We start from the raw sequence: 20,213 nt of genomic DNA, 5'->3' as shown, positions 1-20,213 counted from the left end.
TGAGAGCACATTATGAGATTCTAGCTTCTAAAAATCTGCAATAGAGTATTTGCTGCAGATTTTAAAAATCATCAGATTTTTTAAGGTCTTTTAAGGAACAAAAGTTGATTTTTTTTTTTTAAACTACAATTTAGATGCTTTTACAGATTCTAGCTAGATTCTGAGAAGATGAGTAGCATAAAGACAAAAATATTTCTTGTCATTTTAACAATAAACTAATTCAAAGGTGAAAAAAAAATCATTTTGCAGTTTTTACTACAAACAATACTACTCTTCACCTTCTGCAATATTTAGGGCCTTTTTAGGTTCGAATTTTGCTGCAGATTTTCTGTTCTGGATTTTAATAGTTTTTGATAAACTTGTTTGTTGTAACTGTGAGATTATGAGAATTTCATTCATTTTTTGAGAATTTTGTGTTGAAGAATTCCAAAGGCTACCCAAACCTAGCTTTGGAATTTTGAGAATTCCTCTCCGTTTTTAGGTTCCCAGAATTTGTAGATTCTAAAAATAAGTTCTTAGAATTTTTGATAAACATGTTGATTTTTAGAAGATAGAATTTAAAAGTAAAAAGTCTGTCAAAATAATTTTACACAAATACCCACTTAGTATAAAATCCAAAGCTATTGCGAAATTGTTCACAGCTTCTCTCAAATCTAAAATCTATAATCTGAAGCAGAATTTACAATCTACAGTAAAATCTAGCTAAAAGAGAAGGAAATAAAATATAAAAAAAAAAAACCATCGCAAACCTCCCATGGTCCCCAAGGGTACAAGACATACAAAAATCAACTCCCCTTCCGTTGCGGGATAAAAGGAAAAAAAAAACTCCCCTTCCGTTCTCAAAGCCAAAGGAAAAAGAACCTTAAAATGATAAAAGAAAGAAGGAAAAAATAGAAACCAACTAGGGAAAAGAAAGAAACAAAATAAAATTATAACCCGAAAAGGAAGTTAGACCAATAATCTTTCCAACCTGGGAAAAGAAAAAGGAAATTAAACTCTCTTAATGATAATAGAACATGAAATCTAAAACAAAAAATAATAATAACAAATTATACTATGTTGTATGCCTAAAGTGAATGTGAGCTTTAAAATATTTAGTTTTGTTCTGTATGCTAAGATATTCTAATTCGAACAATGCTGTAATTTATTCCAAGGATTGTGATTTTGGCACTCCAAAAATTGATGGAGGAGCTCCAAAACTGAACTATGTTAATACACAAAACGATGTCATTTTGGAGCCCCTCCATCAATTTTTAGAGTGTTAAAATCAATTTCCTTTTTCCAAATGGATTTTGTAATTCAAAATCTGTAGTAGTGCTTGTATAATACCTACATATTTTTATGTATGAAGACTAGCGAGAGTCCGTATCGAATGTGGATTCTAGTACTACATACACTTTTAGTGAGGTCAACACAAATGTGTGGTGGATAGATGTGTTTGGGCATTGTTCCATAGCCTCGAATTAATTACGCGAACCAAAGAAATCTACACTGATCCATAATCAAAGAGATCTACTTTGATCCCTAATCGCCTATCCAAAAGAAAAAAAAGTGAACACAGTTGGAAATTCGGACTTCAGGTTGGTGTTGTGCGGTGAAGTATACAGCACTGTGTTGCGAACCTTCTAACCGTCGGATCGTGCATCCAACAGCTCGGAACTCATCTTAACAACCAACAATCTAGAGCCGTTCTTATTGAGATGAGATTCGAGCCGTCGGATCGTGATCCGACAGCTCGGAGGTGCACAGCACGGTGCTGCGCGCACCACTGCACGACACCATCCCCCAATTCTGGAAGTTCAGCCTCGCAAGCATCAGGATGTATGCCACACTATATAGATCTCTGTTTCTTGGGTAGTCCAAAGAAATCCAACTCTGTTTAGAAAAAATATGTTCAATTTTCCAATGGTACATACTCAATCTGTATGTCATATTTACATCCTTGTAGACACAATTTTGTTAATTCGGGCTTGAGGCTAAGCCCTCAAGTTTTTTCAACTAGGTCAGAGTCTCTTCAAGTTTGAGGAAGACACTCAAATCTGCATAGTATTACAATGCTTCCCATGGACCCTATCACCCATTTGGTTCACTACTTCACTGAATATTTCAACGCGTCCTCTCTTAAGCTATGCCGATCCACCCATTCAATCTCATCTTGAGGAGCATAATCACATTGAGCCATGCATCTCCCTCGAAAAACTGTATTTGCATGTTAAAGTATATTTAGAATGTCGGTTCTAAAATTAGATCCCAAATCCCTCATTTCTTTGCTCAAGAATTTCAATACTCGAACGATGTCTTCGTGTTGGGGATGTGAAGTGTGATGTGTTAAGAATGTCGTAATAGTTCCATTCAGCTCAATAAAACTCCAGCCAGGAAGTTTTCTAAGGCCAAGAGATCTCATCCGGACCCAGGCCTCACTCACACCATCCCATCTTTCCACTGAAGCATAGCTTTGTGCTACTTGCAAGTAGTTCCTAGCATCCGTTGGTTTCGCCGTGCAAATATCTCTAGCAATAATGTTCCCAAGTTCTAAACTACCACTCATTCGACAAGCATCAAGCAGTATGCCCAAAACACCTATTTCGGGCTCTGGGAACATCTCCTTGTAAAAATCGTATGCTTGTTCAACTCTTCCTGCTCGACTCAGGAGGTCAACAATACAAGAAAGGTGCTCAAGTTTTGGTTCGACCCGAAAGTCCTCTCTCATAGTGTAGAAGAGATTTAAACCCTGGTTGACTAGCCCGTTATGATTACAGGCACTTAGAACAGATAGGAAAATGACATGGTTAGGCTCGAGGCCAGTAAGCAAAAATTGATTGTATATTTCCAAAGCCATAACCCCTTTACCATGACTTCCGTATCCAGCAATCATTGTGCTCCATGGGACCAGATCATGATATGACATCCGGTCAAAACACTTTCTAGCTGTGTCTAATTCACCGCATTTACAGTACATATCAACCAAAGCTGAGTCAATCATGTTGCATGATCCAAGGAAGCTCCTAATGACAAAATTGTGGACCCATTTCCCCTGATGGAGAGCCCCAATCGAGGCACAAGCTTGGAGGAGGGAGACTGCAGTTAATGAATCGGGTTGTTGAAGGGTTCTCCTCATTTCATTGAATAAAGATAACGACTGGTATAAGTTGCCATTTTGTGCATACCCAGCTACAATTGCGTTCCAAGAAACCACGTCTCTTTCCTCCATTGTATCGAAAACAATATGGCTATGCACCAAGTGATTGCACTTTACATACATAGTCACAAGAGAGTTTTGGGCAGCAATATCGAACGGCATTCTTTGCCGTAACATGTAGGCGTGGATTGAAGTTCCAAGAGATAAGGAGCCCAGTTGGCCACAAGCTGCAAGTGCACTAGCTATGGTGGCAGTAGATGGCATAATATCTGAAAGCAACATCTTTTGGAACAATGTAAGTGCCTTGTCTGCACATTTATTCTGTACAAGCCCTGATATCATTGCCGTCCATTGGATCACATCCTTATTTGGTGTTCGTTCAAACATCCGAAAAGCATTATCAACTTTTCCAAATTTTGAGTACAAAGCTATAAGAGATGTTTCCACATGTGCATCCAATTCAAATCCTGCGGTTAACATCAAAGCATGTACCAATTGTCCCATTTCAAGATCACCCTGCCTTGCAATAGCAGATACCAATGACCCAATTGTCTGTTGGTCAGGATCCACACCTTCAATCCTCATCCTTCTCATTAGATCCAAAATTTCTCCAACATTCCCAACAACGGCATAACCAGAAACCAAAGAATTCCATGAAACTATTTCTCTTCTTTCCATAATTTCAAACAAGTCCCAAGCATCTTTAACTCCTCCACATTTACCATACACATCCAACAGAGAATTCAACACAGCCATATCAGACCCAAACCCGTAACATATAACACAAGCATGCACACATTGCACCTGTTTAACTTCCAAAACTCCACAAAGTAATCCAAGCATGGTAACCGAACTGGGTCGAATTCCCTCGTACCGCATCTCCTCATACATACAAACAGCTGATTCGAAATCACCTGTTCGAGAATAACAGCCAATAATAGCAGTCCACGGAACCACGTTTCGTTCCGGCATTCTGTCAAACACTTGGCGGGCAACGCGGGTGCGGCCAAGTTTGGCATAAAAGTGGATCAAAGAAGACCCAATGTAAGGATCAGGAGAGTACCCATTAACTAGAACGTGTTGGTGGAAAGAAAGGCCGTGGGAGAGGAGGTTGAGCGAGGTGCAGGCTTTGAGAAGACTAGGGAAGGTGTAGGGGTCTGGTGGTGTGTTGGTTTTGAGCATGGTTGCGTAGGTGAGAAGGACGTCCTCGTGTGCGCCTTGGGATGACAGACGGTTGATTGTAGCATTGAAAGACTTGGTGGCGGTGGCGGTGGCGGTGAAAGAGGAATGCGATGGGGGTGGTTTAGGAGGGTGGAACAATTGAAGTTTCAACTTGTTCATAGCTCATATTTTTGTTCCTAGTTGTTTGCCTCATACTGCAGTAGTACTCTCTAACGAAATAGGAGAGTCTCTACTTCTTCTTAGATCCCAAAATAAAAATTACTCACTCTGTCCATTTTTAAGTGTCCTGCTTCGTAATTTCAACTTATTGAAAAGACATCATCATTATACCTTTCACATCAATTTTTTCCTCCACTTTCCCTACTTACCCATCATCATTACACTTTTACTCACTTACTTTTTAAAATGAAATCTACTTTTATGAACAAAATAGACAATTCACCAACTTTTACCCACTAACTTTACAAAATGAACACTTAAAGGGCAGCTCAAAATGAAATACCGGACTATAAATAAGGGACGGAGGGAGTATATACATATAGTCATACACAACGGTTCTTCTGCTTTTGTTTTTGAGGAATTTACATTTTCTCAACTCAGAAGATATTCAATTAGATGGTTCTCAAATAAGATATTCAAAGTGACTTATTTTTTGTTTTTATTCAAATTTTTTTCATATCACTTGGCTTATCATCAATTTTTTGGAGATTATTGCATCCTCATGACAAGAGAAATCTAAAAACTAAAAAATTTTGATCGAAATCCAATTTTTTTTGAATAAAGACAAAAAAATTGGCTTATTGGCTTATTTTCGTCTTTATGTGGCTTTATTTGGCTCATTTTTTATGAGAAAGTCATTGGCTTTTTTAGAAGAGCAACCCCTCAATGCTCATCATCATGTGATATTTACTCATTCACAGTCGGATAGTTATGTGAGTCCAAAATTAAGTATATAGAGTCCACATAAATTGTGACGATGCCCCATGTTGAGTAGCAATTTACTTATTTGTCATAGAACTTTCATATGGTTAGGCCATCCACAACGGTATAGTCAAAAGCCAATTATTTTTAAAGTTAACAATGTTGCTTCAAAAGATGACTCATAATGGTATAATCAAACTTAGCAACATTCTTAGAAATAATCAAATTTTAGGCTTTGGATAACCAAAACTAGCAACATTTTTCAATAATCAAAATTTGTGAACCACACACCACATAAGTTAACTGGTTCTCAAATTTGTATACACGCATATTTCAATTGGTATTTTCTTCTTCTATTCTTCGCGTGCTTCATCTTCATATTGTTGTTTTCCTTGTTTTCTTTTGATTTTCTTCCATTTGGCTTTGGAATTGTGACTGTGATTCCATCATTTGGGAATGAGAGGTGCTCAAAAATTTCATTAAGAGGGAAAGAGAATGGGAGGGAAAGCTCTGAATCCTCTGATTTTTTCCTAAAAAAAAAAAGAGGGAATCGATAGATTTCCAGAAAGTCACCGATTTTTTCTCCAAAATTAAGGGAGGGAATTGATATAGTTTTGCCAAAAAAAAAACATAATGGAGGGAAGTGAATGGCGGAAAACCCAGAGAGAGAGAGAGAGCGAGTGTGTGTGTGTGTGTCAAATTGTAGTAGACCGCTTATTTTAGTTATGGACTAAAAGTGACCATTGTAGACCTCAACATTATTAAGCTTAACAACCTCTTAAATGAATTATCAAAAGCTATTATGTCAACTTTTGGTTATCCATTTTTTATTATACCGGCCTTAGATTTTAAAAATAATTTGGAAAACCACCGCTGCTAATTTGAAATTGTAAATCAAATTGTATTGTGCTACGACACGTAAGGGTGGAGCTGATGCCCACGCCTCCATTCTCGTGGGATTTTTATTTTTTATTTTCTTTTTTACTCATTGATCTGAAGTAATGGATGAGACATCTAATAATACATTATCCATGATTTTCCATTAAAAAGTTATGGGGACTATAATAATATAATGGCATGCAATAAACTTCTCTATATAAGTAAATGTATACCAATGGGCTTGTAGACTAGTTGTAACTCCTGGCTCTCCCTTGTGGGAGACTAGGATTTGAGCCCCGTTATGGGCAATTTGTGAATTCAGAGTTATGAATAGCCTCTGAACCCTTTGTGATCTAACTCATTAATTTCTTCACTAACTCATACTGATGTATACAATATTGACAAAAAAAAAATGTATATATTTTGTGGTGAAATTCCACAGGGACCCCCTCATATATGCATGTTTCTCTCGGAGACATGTTTAAAACTGACCATCCAGACCCCCTTGAAAATGAAAAACTGGCTAACTCTATCTACAAAATAAGAGAAATAATGATTATACCCCTTAAAAATCACCCACATCGAGCTCCTCATCAATGAAAATTGCCCACGCTAACCCCTTCATCTGTAAAATCAATCACTAACTGAATACACTCGTTCCACTTTCTCCTCCTCTCTTTCTCTTCTATCATCTACCCACCACCTCTACATTTGGGTCATAGAGAGAATTAACAAATTGAACCCCTTTCTCTCCTCCATCATTTGTATCACCGTTGTAGTACACACCATCATTCTCCCTATTTCTCTTTCTCCATCTCTCCGATCTCACCACGGCCTATTCCTTCCCTCCCTCCCTCTCTCTCTCTCTCTCTCTCTCTCTTTCTATCTCTCTGTGGGTATGACCTTTTCTCAAATCTCAATTACATTGTAGGGTCGACTCTGAATTGGGAAATAGATTTGAGCGATAGCTTCCCTCTCTGTCCCTTGCCCTAAAACTTCTTCACAGCCGATCCCAAAGCAACACCAACACCACTTGGTCTCATTCCAATCAAGCTCGTTTTGATTTTGAGGTGAAACTCAATTAAAAATTTTGCTTTGATTTATTGGCAATTTGATGTCAATACTGTATTTGGTTGCTCATAAAGTATTTGAAAGATTGTTTTAATTTGTTGGGGGATTGGAGAAACAAAGAACTTAGCTTGATTTGGCTTAACCTAAATGGATGTTTCAAAACAACTATAATTTAACTTAATTTGGGTTGAAAAAGGAGGATGAAGAGAGAATGTGTTTGTGTGTGTATGTGCACGGCACGCACGCTGGGGGAGGGGGGGATGGGTAATGGAGTACGTATGTATGTATTGAACAAGGGTATTTTCATCCAATTCATAACATTTTTCGTTGATACTTAACATTTTTTTGACATAAGAGTGCTTTTTGGCTAGCGGCTATAAATGAGGGGATCTATATTGACAATTTTAAATGTTAGAAGGTAATCATGAAAAACAAGCATAGATGAGGGGGTCTCAATGGAATTTCACCATATTTCGGTTTTTTTTTTTTTACAAGATATTTCATTTCACTTATTCTTACATCATCTCTCACAAAAGTGTTGATATAAACGTTTGTTCGACATTTTTTTTAACTTACATACTTATATATATACAACAATGCTACTCATACAATAATCCAAACACAACATCAAACACAACCTCACATACATGTGGAGCCTACACACAGAATACTATCATTTTTGATATACGTATGATTGGGCATCGCGAAAAAACAAAAGAGAGATTATTAAATTCACTCTTACACATGAGACTTGAGAGAGAGAGAGAGAGAGAGAGAGAGAGAGAGAGAGAGAGAGAGAGAGAGAGAGAGAGAGCATGCTAATGCTATTACCCTTAAAAAAAAAGCAAGAGAAAATTGAAATGGCGAAAAAGAAAATGCAACAATATATATGTAAACCGCAAATCAAAAGAATCTCCCAAAAAATTTCCAGAGTTCATGTTTGAACAAGAAGTTTTTCAGTTCAAATAAACTATCCCGAAATTTTCTACAGTGTATATAACAAACATGTAAATTGTCAAGGGCCCTCTCCTGGCCAATTCTTTTTCTCTAGATTCTCTAGATGACTATCTATCCCTGTGTGTGTATGTGTGTCAGCGGCTTCACGCCTGCCAAATTCTATACTAGGAAGGTAATTCATTGGTTAGATAAACTGTTAAAATATGGAACCTCAAAAGTGTGCAAGGAAAATCACGGTGGCGTCTCTAATAATGCAGATGGCTCAGAAGACGCATGGCAGCTCCTTGAGAGAACTTCCTCGCAAATAAGAAACAGGGAACAAGTGTAGAATTACAACTGCACCAATTAGTCCGGTACTCCGTCCCATAGTATACATGGTTTATATCCTGTAAAATTCCACAAAACTAGTTTAGGACCAAAGCATAAGAAATCCTGTGTTCCTGGAGAACACTGATGTTGAAGAGATATATTTCCCTGGCATTTTACCGAAGAGGCCAAAAGGTCCAGTTTAAAATAAGGAAACAAGAAATGTAGCACTGGAGCAAACAAAACGTAAGCAAATGGGTCGTGAGGCAACTAAATTTTATGCTATTACATGATTAGTATGGGAAAACAATAGACCATCTCACCAGATATCTAATGATTACCATAAGATTGTCATAATATTTACCTAGTATCTTAAATTCCATTTCCCAAAACTGTAATTTTTACAAGAAGCTCCCCTAATTTACCACATTTCAGAGCGTCGTACCGCATTCAAACTCTCGTTTCTAGTACCAAACAACCAACATCACTCATTTTTATATTCGTCTAGGATTCTCCGAGTCATGTGACTCTCACCTATTTCTCCTTCATGGTCATTCCACAATCTCCTAGTTTAGGTTACAAGCACAAGAAGCATGCCAGTATTACACCATAATGATGAATAAAAAACAGATTCTATCATGCTAAATTGCTACTGGTTGTCAAAGAAAGAAAAGGAAGGCATGAGAGGGCTATGGGAAGAGCATCTGCTCATTTGCTCCACAATATTAGTAAAATTGAATTGACTTCTGTGGGAAATAGGAATCGTCAAAGCTAAGAACAATTTATTTCAAGTATGGCCCCACCTTAAAATTTGCAATTTCCATTGTCGAAAGCAACATCACTGCATACTGCAATTAACTATGTGAACACGCCCAGGGGCTTAAAAAAAAATCCAAGCTAAATTTCATGCAGGGGAAAAGCATGCAACCTTTCAAGCCAAAAACAAAACAAACACCAAAGCCAAGTATTTCCCCTTCATGTTCCTCAAGCATTGCCAAATAGACAGGTCCAAGATGTCATCATTTCTCTGAATGTGCATAACATAGTGTACTTAAATAAAGCCAAAGTGACGATGGCTAATGGCTTCAATAGTTATCACGCACTCTATATGTTAATCATCACGTAACAAGGAGATGCATAACACGATCACCTTTATTCTTTTGATCTGTTGAGGGCCTGCATTTGCATAGCTAAATGTAATAGGATGCCAGCCTTTTGTTTCCATCTTTGTTGTAGATTGATTCCACAAGGTGTAGGTTACCGTTCGTCGTTCAAGTTCTCCTTCGATATCACCCATCTAACAAATGAACAAAGAAAAGTATGCCGAAAATCAAATAACGATGACCAAACCCACAAAGAAAAGATGAATCTAGTTCTAACTTCAGGTTTTTTTTTTTTTTTTTGGGCTAAGCCAAAATAAGAGAAAGGTGAAACAGCCAAACAAACAGGTGTGCTGCTTCTCTTATTTCTTACTGCAAATAGCGTCTGAACATAGTGTTCATCTGGGATACAGTTGTGCAGCCTCTGAAGTTTCTGCATTAAATGGAATCGATAATCAGAAGCTCATTGACAGCAAGAAAACATGCATATTGTAGTGGACCGACTATGTTGGTTCAGTCAAGATCAATAAGCTCGGTTGCAGGCCAAGCTTAACCCCTCGATTCTGTCTGATCAGATCGGGCCACTGACTGAGCCATGGGGTTCGTTCAATTTGGTTTGGTAATGTCAACGTTTGGATGAGCAGATCCGGATTGCCGATTCAGTATGATATCAACATCCTGTTTGGTTCGGGCATTGCAGTTCGGCCAACTCATATGTGCCAACTCATCCATGCACACCTAACCGCCTTCCTCCATATGTCAGTTGTGACGTCATCCGTTACAGCACGAGTTGGGCACAACATGTGCACATGGGTGACAGCTCGCATGAGCACATGGACGATAACTGCCTTATCCAATACGTCAAGTGTGACGTCGGCCAAAGCGGTTACCGAGCGTGATGGTCACATGCTTACTTGGAGGGCAAGTCTTAGGGCTCTAAGGGAAAGAAATCAACCTAAAGGGGTACGCCACTCCTTCTAACCCTGATCGCTCTGTACTTTCCTTTCCTCTCCTCAAGCACTCGCTTGCTTAACCATCGGGAGTGCCCGACCAGTCAACTCCGACCGGTTTGGGCATTAACTGTGGGTGTCACCTGTGCAGGTTAAGAAGATGGAGCGCTAACCCATTCACTGGACCAGAGGCTCAGGCGAGGTCTTGGATTTGAGTCACAACCCCACATATACTAAAGGTAACTCAATGCAACTTTGTATGAGAAACAACGATCAGACGCAATTCTTTGCGAGTATAGATTTAAGAATAACAGGAGACGACAGAAAACATGTGAATTTCCAAGAATAAACATCAGATGCCTTAACTCATTAAAGTATTTCCTCCTTCAAATAGAGGAATTAGTGAACTCTCACCGCTTACCAATGGTATGGCACTTGGCATAATTGCTCTTGTTACAATGAAAGAATATGTACCAATTTGGGGGAACAAACGATCTAAAGATGACCATAAAAGAGGAAGGAAAGTATGAAGTCATAATCAAATATCAGCTCGAACTTGACCCATTTCTGGACTATAGGTCAACTTTGCTATGCCCATGAACATGTGCATTCACGCAAAGAAAGATATTCTTCAACTGCGTCAAATCCACGCTCGGTCTGAAGTTGGAGCAAAAGTATAAGACTGAAAAACTCAGACTTTGCTCAGCCAGCAAAGATCTTAACAACCCAAAAAATAGGAACCAAGCAAGGATTGATCTGTGATTGGTGTGAATCTATTAATCTAGTACTTTTAATGGGCCAATTTGGACTCATTACCCTAGAAATAGTTACTTACCTTAAGAAAGCATTTTTCTACCTAATTTGATTCATGAGTACCAGTTTTCCATTAAGTCCTTCCATGAACATCTGTCGCTAGAAATAAATAAAAACTTCTTCTCACTGTCTCAGCCCTCCCCCTTCCCATGCTTTCAACCAATACCATGTCATCACCTCATCGATGGCTTACAAACATGCCACATTTGCAGACCATTGATGCAAATTAGGCCTTGTCAAGAATTGGGAATTCAAGTTCCTAAGAAGAACCAAAAAGAAATATAAGGATAGAAAAAGAAACTTCAATGGAAAAATGCCCATTGAAGAAAGCAAAACTAGTCAAACAGCTGTATTACTTTCATGGAAACTTTGAACAAGTAACTTGCCATGAAGAAACAAAGTTCTAGAACAAGGATACATTATTGCATAATTAAGCTCAAATCCTAACTCCATACAAAATGTAACTCATAAATCACTTACAATATTCTTCTTTCCCATCCTGGCATTTATGGGTGGACGCCTCTGCAAATTTATAAGCAGCAAATCAATGAATGACCGAGTCAACTGACGCACATTACGAGATACATGATTACTCATCAAGATTACTCACCATGGAAGTGCCTATAGGTTGGGGTCTTTTTTCATTAATCATTGGGATAATGTGGAATCTGCGATAAGTTAAATATACAATCAAGGGCCATAGGATCAAGTCGATCGACCAATGAGTTTTTTATCGTGGTTTACATAAACGTGATTCACATTCTCCATTCAAATGTATAAAAGTGTGAGAATAACAAATAATTACATTATATATTCTCCGGGGTACACAGGCTTTATTCTCAATAGCCACTCCACATGCCTGCCAAGGCCGGCGGGGGGTAAGCCCCGCAAGCCCGCCGGCTAGGGTAACCCCCCGGCAAGGGGCAACAAAAAAAAATTGTATGTATATATATATATATATATATATATATATATATATATATATATATATATATAATTGAAATCCAATGGAAAAAAATTTAGGGGCATAATCCAAAAAAAGTTTTACAAATTCAAAAAAAAAAATTGTAAAGATGTATAGTTTCCACCCACTTTAAAAAATTATGATACTTGGAAAAATTAGGAGGGCAAACAAAGGGTTTTCTATGCCTAGGGTAAATAGGAGATAAAAAGAAAATTAGGAGGGCAAAAATTAAGACAGCAAATTATAAGGGCATATACCAAATAAAAAGAAAAAAAAAGAGGCTGGACGGGACGGAATTGCTTCATTTGCCCCCAAATTTTCCATACCTAGTCTAAACCTAACTTTGAAAAAGAAAGAAATACCCAAGAAAGATCAAATAGTCTTCCATTGAATCTATTGTCCTTCAATCAGTGCTGGCCCCGACATTTGGGTTGCCCAAGCTCGACCTCAAGCTTGATTGCCCACTTAGTAATAAGTATAAAAAAAAAACCATACAAGAAAAAAAACAAGATTATATTGTGCCTTTAGCTTCAATTACATCAAAAATTCAAAATCAAAATGAAACTATGATTAGCACAATCTGATCAAAGAAAACAACTTCTCCTTGCATTTTTTAAAGCAAATTCTTCAATTAAATCATCATACTCTAACTTATCCAACTACTCAGTTTTAATTGAGATCATAGCCAATCCACTTAATCTCTCCTATGACATGGTAGTCGGAAGATATGTTTTTATCAACTTCAACTTCGAAAAGCTCCTCTCCGCCGATGCAACTATGATCGGAATGGTCAACAAAATTCGATAAGCAACCCAAACCATTTGGAAACCGTCATCTTTCCAACAAGACTTTATAAAATCAAGGATGTCGATCGGTTTTGTTACTTCTCTCGGTAATAATGTTTTCAAATGTCCAAGTTCTTGGAATAACTCATTCCCATAAATATCACCACGTTTGTATTCCAAGAAACTTTCTAGTTTAGTGCAATGCTCCATCAATTGCTCTTCACTAACACTCTTGAATATCGCGTCAAACAAAATTCCAAAGATTGAGTCATAAAGTTCAAATTGCTTAAACCGGTCTTTAAGTGATGCAAGAGCTTGATCTATGATGTGGAGGAAATAAGAAGTTCTAAAACGCTCTTCCGGTGATTGACTTCCACGGGCATCATCTACCACATCCTCATCAAATTGCTTCTTTCTTTGAACAACTCTTTTTTTTTTTTTTGTTGTTGCAAATACCGGTTCAAAACCAACATCATGAGCAAGTTCTTTGGCTTCCTTCATCAAGTCTTCAAAGCCATCTTCTCTAAGCTCTTCAAAGAATAAAATCAACTCTTTTATCCTTCTAGTTGCATCTTCAATATCCATCTCTTCTCGTCGAAGAATTTTGCTAATTTGATTAACTTTGTCTAAGATTTTGTACCAAATACATAAGCTAATTAAGAACTCAAAATCCTCCAAAGCATTCTTGCACAAACCTTTAGCTTCCGAAAACACAATATCTTCTTTAGAAACATTTGAAATTTCGATCAATGCATCTCTTAATTTCGGTGGTTGATTTCTTATTGCTCTAACACTCTCAACATGACTTTCACAACGAGTAACTGACAATGCCTTTGGTGTCAAAACCTTCACATACGCTCTAAGAATATCCCACCGTTGTGTTGAACCCGAAAACAAAGTATAAACTTTTTGCACATATCCAAAAAAGTCTCTTGCTTTCACACTAGATTTTCCCATATCACATAGTGCAAGGTTTAAGCTATGACAACCACATGGAATATAGAATGCTCTGGAATTTACATCAAGTAGCCTTTTTTGTACACCTTGATTTTTACCTTTCATATTTGAGTCATTGTCTTAACCTTGTCCTCTTATATCATCAATGTTGAGTTTTTGAGATCAACCAAAGCTCCTTCAAGTCGCTTGAAAAGCCCAAGTCCCGATGTGTCATGAACTTTAATAAACCCAAGAAAGAATTCCTCCACCTTGACTTTACTTTACTTTCATCCTCAACATCCACACATCTTATAACAATCGACATTTGTTCATCGCCGGATCTTAGTCATGATGAACAAATGTCGATTGTTATAAGATGTGTGGATGTTGAGGATGAAAGTAAAGTAAAGTCAAGGTGGAGGAATTCTTTCTTGGGTTTATTAAGGTTCATGACACGTCAGGGCTTGGGCTTTTCAAGCGTCTTGAAGGAGCTTTGGTTGATCTCAAACTCAACATTGATGATATAAGAGGACAAGGTTATAACAATGGCTCAAATATGAAAGGTAAAAATCAAGGTGTACAAAAAAGACTACTTAGACTTTTTTGGATACGTGCAAAAAGTTTATACTTTGTTTTCAGGTTCAACACAACGGTGGGATATTCTTAGAGCATATGTGAAGGGTTTGACACCAAAGGCATTGTCAGTTACTCATTGGGAAAGTCATGTTGAGAGTGTTAGAGCAATAAGAATCAACCACCGAAATTAAGAGATGCATTGATCGAAATTGCAAATGTTTCTAAAGAAAATATTGTGTCTTCGGAAGCTAAAGGCTTGTGCAAGAATGCTTTGGAGGATTTTGAGTTCTTGATTAGCTTATGTATTTAGTACAAAATCTTAGACAAAGTTCATTAAGTTAGCAAAATTCTTCAACGAGAAGAGATGGATATTGAAGATGCAATTACAAGGATAAAAGAGTTGATTTTATTCTTTGAAGAGCTTAGAGGAGATGGTTTTGAAGACTTGATGAATGAAGCCAAAGAACTTGCTCATGATGTTGGTTTTGAACCGGTATTTGCAACAACAAAAAAAAAAAAGAGTTGTTCAAAGAAAGAAGCAATTTGATGAGGATGTGGTAGATGATGCCCGTGGAAGTCAATCACCGGAAGAGCGTTTTAGAACTTCTTATTTCCTCCACATCATAGATCAAGCTCTTGCATCACTTAAGGACCGGTTTAAGCAATTTGAACTTTATGACTCAATCTTTGGATTTTTGTTTAACGCGAAATTCAAGAATGTTAGTGAAGAGCAATTGATGGAGCATTGCACTTAACTAGAAAGTTTCTTGGAATACAAACAACGTGGTGATATTTATGGGAAGGAGTTATTCCAAGAACTTAGACATTTGAAAACATTATTGCCGAGAGAAGTAACAAAATCGATCAACATCCTTGATTTTATAAAGTCTTATTGGAAAGATGGCGGTTTCCAAATGGTTTGGGTTGCTTATCGAATTTTGTTGACTATTCCGGTCACAGTTGCATCGGCGGAGAGGAGCTTTTCGAAGTTGAAGTTGATAAAAACATATCTTCGGACTACCATGTCACAGGAGAGATTAAGTGGATTGGCTATGATCTCAATTAAAAATGAGTACTTGTATAAGTTAGAGTACGATGATTTAATTAAAGAATTTGCTTTAAAAAATGCAAGGAGAAGTTGTTTTCTTTGAATCAAACTGTGCTAATCATAAAGCACTATAACCGGGTTTCATTTTGATTTTGAATTTTTGATGTAATTGAAGCTAAAGGCACAATATAATCTTGTTATTGTTATTGTAAGTTTTTTTTCTTGTATGATTTTTTTTTTATATATACTAAATACTAAGTGGGCAACCAAGCTTGAGATCGGGCTTGGGCAACCCAAATGTCCCTACTAATCACAAAAGCAAAGGAATATCCACCGAGGGCTGACTAAATTAAAAAATATCACAGAGATTGAAGAATAAAATGAGCCAATCAAGTACCTTGCAGAACTTCTCGAAGATGGGAAAGATGACCTCATCATCTACAACAACTTCTGCATGGCTCCGAACTAAAGAAATCCACTGAAAGTATAAAACCAGTTTGAAGTCGAGGAAAAACATGTATACACTTCTGGTATTGAAAAAACATACTTAAAATGCAATGAAAATTGTAGTTGTATTGGCTAAAAAACACCTTAGTTTTATGCTGTTAACAGAAACAACATCATTGGCAGTGAGATATAAAATAAAATTAAAAAAATAGTGAGAGATGCAGTAAACTCCAAATAATGACCACAAAATAATGACTAGAATAAAAGACTGGCTACAAAGAAAGATCCCATGAATTGAATTCACAGCACGAGTTCAATTCCCGTCGTTCAGCATTCAATTAGAATTCAAGAAGAACTAGAACAAATCAAAAATAGCTATAAATACCGTCCAAAGTTTTATGATGCATCCGTTTCAATATCTCACCATCTTCCGATCTAGTTCTAGCAGCTAAGGAAGCTCGGCTAGCTGCTCTTCCTTTTTGGGAGAATTAAGCCAAAAAGGAATACACCTTGATTTACAACTCCTACCATCTTTTAAAGCAAAATGGAAGAAGTTCAACCTTTCATAGGATGGCAGACAAGGTCTAATGCTCTAACCAATAATTCCTTCACAAATTAATCATATAATGCACTTAAGAATGACCTTTTACGAGCTCCATTCGTATGTTCTTACAACTTAGTCTGATGATGAATTTAAATCAAGGATTAGATGCATAACCTGTGATCCTTTTCGCCATTTGTTTCTTGGTATAACCGGTAACATCTTAGGGTTGTAGCGTCCTTCCTTTTTATCAAGAAAGCTGCATCATAAGAAGGCTACATAAATAGGTCAAATTGCCAAGTTACTCTACAATCCGTCTGAAAACAAAGTTAGAAATTGCCCAACTAATAACTGAAGTGATCTATCTACCTGTCAAGAAAACTCCTAGGAGAAGCCATGAGATAATTGTATATATAGCTGAAGTCGTACAACGGAACACAGCTGCACAATATCAATGAGAAATTAGCACCCAATAAATCAGGACTGTAGATGTGACAAAGTAGATGATTCGCCTCATGTAAAAAATTTGGAAAAACTTCTGGCCAGAATCAAATTTAGCCAATGACACCTGAAAACATTGTTACAGAGTTTATAAGGAAAAAAGCAAAGGAAAGAACCAATGAGTAAAACTAACAAGCTAACGCAGATCAAATAGGAACAATGCTAAAAAAGGGGGGGCTGAACATCCACATTTTGAGCTGCATTCAGTAACCCAAGAGTAGAGACCAATTATTTTCACTACTGATACAATAAATAAAATCAAGTAAGCCACACGTCAATCAGTAGATAACAGAAAGAAACAGAAAACATGGCAAGACCCTAAACATGTCCACAAAAGCATACCCCTTTCCCATGCTGAGTCACATGCAGCAAATCAGAAAGCACGTACAAGCCTCGTGAGGGAAACTTGTAATGTGATTTTCATGCATTATGGCATGTCTAAGAGCAAGTCCAGATCCATGAAATTTAAGTTTGTGCAACATTTACCCTATTTCTAACCTTTTACAGCAACTTTAATTGAAGCTTTGGCCTTTCCAGATGCAAAAGTAGATGATAGTAGCATCTGTGTGATTGGAAGCTAAAGGACGCCTAAGAAACAAGAAAATACATTTGAAACAAAAGGTCATTTTGTTTACAAGTATTTTTTCTTTGTTAGAATGTCTAACTTCTCTCTCCAACCACCACCTCCCCTCCTGCATACTCATCACCTTCGGAAATTCGCGAGCAACAAAAACGGGTTACAAGTTTTCACCCCTTATATTTCTTACATTTACCGGGAGTGATATTCCCTATACCCAAGATTACGAAACCAATGTTCATAGAGCACAACCATGTCAACTAAATCCCTATGTACTTATATGTATAAAGCACCGTACGTGGAATATAACTCAATCTAATGTACTTGAATGAATGCTTGCATTATGCATATCCAAGTTATGCCAACCATCAGTGATGTCCTAAAGGACTCAAAGTCTTAAACCATGTGATTTATCCCTTTTTACACATGACATCACTGTAGAACGTCATAAATATATAAATGAACTAGGTCGTTTCTAAAAAATGGAACAAACCTATCCGATAAAAGAACAAATCTCTGATTCGCCGGATCCTTAAGAGCTGCGCAGAGCAACAACCTCTCAGCTTGAATCATACTCGCTTCTCCCCACTCCACCTGCAACATCACCAGATTCACAACCTACATCACATCCTCTAGAACCCCAACAAGAAAAACAGAGCTGTCTCTATATTGCGTGTTCGTGAGTCTCATCCCGTGTTTGTTCTCGTTTTTCAATACCCTTGCTTGCATGGCTTCCTTGCAACGCATCACTTAATTATCCGTTGGCTTAACAAAGCCACGGGTGGCTGTTGTAGTGTTTCAGGAGGTTCAAGCGAACCCCCGGGCTCAAAAAATGTAATAAAATTTTACAATTTTTTACATGTAATTTTGATTTTTCTTTTATATTGTCAAGTGTCTGCCCTAGATCATTCATACAAAGCTGAAATAAACAAAAATTCAGTTAAAGTTATGAGTAAGTAGATCATATATAGCTCAATAAAGTAAAACAAATTGAGCCCAATAAGCTTTCAATCATAATACATAGTATTTTATATATAGTATTTTACATACAAAAATTTCATTTCTGACATTTCTGTCACGGAGGGAGTAGTATTTCATATGAAAAAAATTGAGTACATTTCTGTCACCGCGGACCTAAAATCCTAGAGCCGCCCACCTAAAATCCTGGAGCCGCCCCTGAACAAAGCATCCCGGAGCTGCCCCTGAACAAAGCAATGACTTTTCAAGTATATTTTCTAAATTTCACTTAGTCGAAGAACAAATTACCTTTATAGAATTAGTTAACTGCCGATTAAAGAAGAAGACCGACCTCGTACTCGATTCGTCGAACACGAAACCAGGCTCCGAGTGTACATATATCGCGAAATTAGCCACATCAACCTTCTGCGAATTTCAACACCTCGCTTAAAACCTCAAAACAGAATAACTAAATAAATACCTTTCAGCAACTTTAATTGACAAAAATTATGGAGAAAACGGCGCAAAACCTCGAAGAAGTTGCCCCAGAGGAAGTCGAGGGGTAGATTCCGACGGGCGAGGAAGAGAAATGCGACCTTGGGGGGTCCTCGGAGGTCGCTAGTCGAAGTTCGAGATCCGCGAGAGACCGAAAAGGAAGAGAGAGAAAGAGAGCGGTGGAGGCAGAGTAGAGCGAGGAGGGAGAGAGAGAAAGAGAGAAGGATGAGGAGGTTACGAACGGAGGAGAGGAAGCGGCGGAGGGAGGAGAGCTGTGGCGGGAGTGAGGGCCTCTTCTTCTTCGTCATGGTTCGTGCGGAGTAGGCTCCGGCTCTTCTTCTTCTGCTGCTGCTGCTGCTGCCGCCTCATGCGGTTAGAAACTAGGAAGAGGAATTCAGATCATGCGTGTGGAAATGGAGTACGTTTTAGAGACTAGAGAGAGCAAATCTTAGACAGGGAGAGAGGATTGGGATCTGTTGGGCGTACATTGAGGGGGCCGGATCCCGTATTTGGGTTGAGAGAGAGAGAGAGAGCCAGCGAGCGAGATCGGGTACTGCCAGTGCAGTGAAACTGTGAAAGCTCCGGAGGCCGTCGGGCGAGCAATTTTTACGGCCGATGACTGTAAAAGAGTTTCCGCGGAAAAAAAAAATACTAACAGCATTTTCAACCTTGACCCATTTTAATATTCAAATTTAGAAATGAAACAAAAATCACAAAAATTTCTCTTCAATTTTGACCCAAATACTTTCTCATTTTGGGTTTTACCTATTTTTTTTCCAAATTTGAGATAACTTTTACCTTGACCCATTTCTCCGACGGCTAATTAGAAAGAGAAAAAAAGAGGGAGATCTGTAAAATTTGGGTTTGATGGTTGGAGATGTGTCTACTCAAAATGGGTTTTTACCAAAAATTTGACTCAAATTTGAGGAAAAATATGGGTGAAGGCTGGAGATGCTCTAAGAGCCTGTTCCAGAACACCTTCTTAAAAAATAAATATTTATTTCACATTTTTAAACTCAAAAGTAATGTAAATAAAAAATAATTTTTCAATTTTTTTCGCACCGTATT

The 20,213-nt window shown here is 37.7% G+C and overlaps 2 protein-coding genes across 4 annotated transcripts; both read right to left on the bottom strand.

Annotated features, from left to right (window-relative positions):
* Positions 1-1,878: 1,878 nt before the first annotated feature.
* Positions 1,879-4,576, bottom strand: LOC131315251 (pentatricopeptide repeat-containing protein At4g04370). Its single transcript, XM_058344394.1, has one exon. It carries the CDS (start codon positions 4,478-4,480, stop codon positions 2,213-2,215), a length of 2,268 nt encoding a protein of 755 aa, XP_058200377.1. The 5' UTR covers positions 4,481-4,576; the 3' UTR covers positions 1,879-2,212.
* A 3,519-nt stretch (positions 4,577-8,095) lies between these two features.
* On the bottom strand, positions 8,096-19,783 carry LOC131315250 (glycosyltransferase BC10). 3 transcript variants are annotated; one of them, XM_058344392.1, is made up of 10 exons: positions 19,181-19,779; positions 18,960-19,076; positions 18,187-18,287; positions 16,985-17,056; positions 16,793-16,874; positions 16,025-16,105; positions 11,799-11,840; positions 9,929-9,988; positions 9,606-9,752; positions 8,096-8,535 (listed from the first exon to the last, which is right to left on the bottom strand). In XM_058344392.1, the coding sequence occupies exons 1-10, from the start codon at positions 19,451-19,453 to the stop codon at positions 8,395-8,397; spliced, it is 1,116 nt and encodes a 371-aa protein (XP_058200375.1). In that variant the 5' UTR covers positions 19,454-19,779; the 3' UTR covers positions 8,096-8,394. The 3 variants fall into 3 exon arrangements, 2 of the variants coding, with proteins under 2 accessions (XP_058200375.1, XP_058200376.1); XR_009196652.1 differs by lacking the exon at positions 8,096-8,535 and adding an exon at positions 11,341-11,577 and having other exon boundaries at positions 9,605-9,752; positions 19,181-19,783; XM_058344393.1 differs by lacking the exon at positions 9,929-9,988 and having other exon boundaries at positions 19,181-19,780.
* Positions 19,784-20,213: the final 430 nt, after the last annotated feature.

This window comes from Rhododendron vialii, chromosome 13a (genome assembly GCF_030253575.1).
Source record: "Rhododendron vialii isolate Sample 1 chromosome 13a, ASM3025357v1".
NCBI classification, from domain to species: domain Eukaryota; kingdom Viridiplantae; phylum Streptophyta; class Magnoliopsida; order Ericales; family Ericaceae; genus Rhododendron; species Rhododendron vialii.
This window is presented reverse-complemented; position numbering and strand designations above follow the sequence as displayed.